The sequence below is a fragment of the Echinops telfairi genome, unplaced genomic scaffold (genome assembly GCF_000313985.2).
Source record: "Echinops telfairi isolate 266 unplaced genomic scaffold, ASM31398v2 ScPeMD7_1713;HRSCAF=2227, whole genome shotgun sequence".
NCBI lineage: Eukaryota > Metazoa > Chordata > Mammalia > Afrosoricida > Tenrecidae > Echinops > Echinops telfairi.
The window spans coordinates 15781216-15784218 of record NW_022105611.1 but is presented as its reverse complement, the minus strand read 5'-3'; the positions used below and the strand labels follow the sequence as shown (position 1 = coordinate 15784218).

Genomic DNA, 3003 nt, shown 5'->3' with positions numbered 1-3003 from the left:
AAACCCTCTACAGCAGTGGTTCTCAACCTTCCTAATGCCGTGACCCTATAATACAGCTCCTCATGTTGTGGCGAACCCCCAACCATAAAATTATTTTTGTTGCTACTTCATCACTGTCATTTTGCTACTGTTATGAATCGGGTGACCCCTGCGAAAGGGTTGTTCAACCCCCAAAGGGGTCGGGACACACAGGTTGAGAACCGCTGCTCTATGGGGTGGCTATGAGGTAGCAGGGGCAGGGGGAAGGAGACCTGGTGGGCTACTAACTCAAGGGTGGGAAGTTCACACCCACAGGCACTCCTTGGGAGAACACTGTGGTAGCAGCCTGTTTCTGTAAAGATCACAGCCTGAGAATCCTGTGAGGGAGTTCTCTCCTGTCCTCCAGGATGGCTACAAGAGGAATCAATTCCTGGGCGGGCTGGGCAAGGTTTGGCAAATTTCATGGATTTCATGGATGATAGTGCTCCAGCGAGGACCACATCCTAAGCAAGCAGGAGCTGCCTAACCCACCTGACTCACTCAGCACCCCAAGACGGACAGGCCTGCAGACTGTGTGCAGACACTACCCTTCACGTCCTCTTCCTGACCTCCACTGGTCCGGCAGCTGCATCTCTTGTTCCACTCTGTCCATCTCTCTAAGAAGCCCCCTAATCTTAAAAGATAAGAAGGAAATGTTGCCCCACCTCCTAGGAGATTCCCAAGGGAGCGCCCAGCTGGGACTGGGAAGAGGGAAATTGGCCTGGAGGAGGGAAGCCATGGCCTGGCACACATTCCCAGCGTATACAGCCAAGTAGCCTCTCACCTGCTGCAGATTCCCAACAACCATCACCTCTTCCAGGTTTTTCCTTTCACTCTCTCAGCTCACTCGCACGCTTCATCTTGTGGGTTTCCACAAGCTCAACTCTTCCATTTCAACCCCTCTACCTTTTGTTCTCCCTGCTTCTCAACACAGAGCGCTGGTGGCACAGTGGTTATTAGAGTTCAGCTGTTAACCCAAAGGTTGTCAGTTCAAACCCACCAGCTGCTCTGTGGGGGATAAAGATGTGACACTGTGCTCCAGTAAAGATTACAGCTTGGGAAACCTGATGGGGGCATTTCTGCTTCGTCCTATATGGTCATTATGAGTTGGCATTAACTCCAGGGCAGCAGGTTTGGCTTGTCACACATTATAATTTATAAACAAAAATCTAATTTATAAACAAAGGTTTTTCAAGTCCACCTTATTTCACTCCCACAATAACCCTGAGCCACTTGCCTTACAAGCTAGCATTCAGAGGGCCTGCGGGGCTGATTTCATCACACAATCCGCAAAGGGCCTGTTTGCAAACTAAGCTCAGAGCCTGTTGTTTCTGTCTCTGCCACCCATTCCAGACCAGACTTCCATGGGGGAAGCAGAGTCTACTGGCAGACAGGCAGTCTTGGTGGTTTGGGACAAGTCACTTGATTTCTCCCAGTGTAAACACTTGTTTTCTTACCTGTAAACAAATATGGTGGCGCCTTTGCGGGGTGTGAGGATTGAATGAGATCATGTGTATGACGCACTGAGCTCAGAGATGAGCGCTTTTCTAGTCACAGGAAAGGGCGGTGCTCTAGGCATCCCTTGGGTAACTGGGTTCTTCAGAACGGGGAGGGTTCTCTTTCATCTGTCTCTCTCCTTCCTCTCGCATCCAAACCTAATTGAACCCGGGCTTGCATCAGCACCCACTCCCCAAGCCTGGCTTCCTTATTCCTTCCGACAGGTGCCCCAGCCTTCTCACCTTGAGACTCCGCCCATTCTTAGCCTAATCCACCGTAGACTCCTCCCACAGTCCAGACCCTAACCAGCCGGGCTTCTCTCTATCAGCACCACCCGTCCTGACCACTCCCACCAACCCGCCCCCTTCCCTAAGCCCCGCCTTCTTCCTCTCCGCTCTCTTCCACCAGTGTCCCGGCTCCCGTGGCCACTGATGGTGCGATCCCCATTTCACAGATGATAACAATGAGGCTGCAGTAGACAGCCTCATAGTACAACAGGTGCCTGTGTGGGCACGCGTCCCCTCATCGCCCATCCCTGCGCCCTGTGCCCCCCGCCGTGCTTCACCCACCTCCAGCCCTCGCTCAGCAGCCTCCCTCCGCGGGCGGCCAACGCAGCTTCGCCTGGGGGGAATAAGGGGCGGGGACAGAGGGCCAGAGCCCAGCCCAGGGGCTTGGCGGCTCAGGACGCAGGAGTTGCATCTTGGGACTTATAGTTTTCTCTAGATCATGTGCGGCTCTCTGGGTCGAGAATGAACTCCATCTCCCAGGAGGCATTGCGGCGAATAGACGCGCTTTCAGCCCTGCCTCTCCAGCTCTCAGGCCAGCTAACCTTAAAGGGGCCGCGACCCAAGTGGCAGCTCGCGGGGTGGCCTCCACTCCGGCTCCGCCCTGTTCCCCGCACCCCCCCTCCCCCCGCCGTGTGTCCCGCAGCCCCGCTGCCACGCCGCAGAGTTGGCTCTCTGGGTTCAGGTTCGTGCAGAGCAGGGTGAAGAGACTGGGCTTTGCAGTGGAAGCAGCATCCCTGCCGCCTGGGACCTAACAGAGGGCATCCCCATCCCACAGGGAGCAGAGGATCCGCCCTGACCTAGCCCAGTCGTGCCTAGGCTGGGCTCGCCTGAACGCCCCGCCCAGGAACCGGCTCAGAGGCAGGCACCGCTGGGGTCTGGAAGGTAAGGGGGCTTGGGGCTTGTGTATGGGGTCGGGGGAGGTATTTGAACCGTGGTCCATTGAGAGATTTGGACACGCACATACAGCTCTGAGAGCCAGGTGCAGGGAGGCGTCAGGGCTGAGTGTATCTTGGGCCTTGCTGTGCGACCTTGGGCGAGTAGCTGTCCCTCTCTGGTCCTCAACCTTCTCCATCATCAAATGTATGTCTGGGAGATGCCCTCCTAGTCCCAGCCTTTCGTGGGTACACGGGCACTGGTATTACTGGAGGGAGTGACTGAGTGGGACTTCAAGCTGAGGCGTCCTGAGGCTTAGTGTGGGGGG

The 3003-nt window shown here is 55.7% G+C and overlaps 1 protein-coding gene across 2 annotated transcripts in view; it reads right to left on the bottom strand.

Moving 5' to 3' along the window:
• KCTD21 (potassium channel tetramerization domain containing 21) overlaps nt 1-2139 on the bottom strand; it is a 16832-nt gene extending 14693 nt beyond the window's left edge. The window contains exon 1 of one of the 2 annotated variants that reach the window (XM_004708852.2): nt 2085-2139. Coding sequence is in view for 1 of the 2 variants with exons in the window: in XM_045293183.1 (XP_045149118.1) it covers nt 1476-1529 (54 nt within the window). In the remaining variant the exon portion in view is untranslated. Of the gene's footprint in view, nt 1-1475; nt 1587-2084 lie in introns of those variants that run through there. The other variant, XM_045293183.1, reaches the window with a different exon arrangement.
• Nucleotides 2140-3003: the final 864 nt, after the last annotated feature.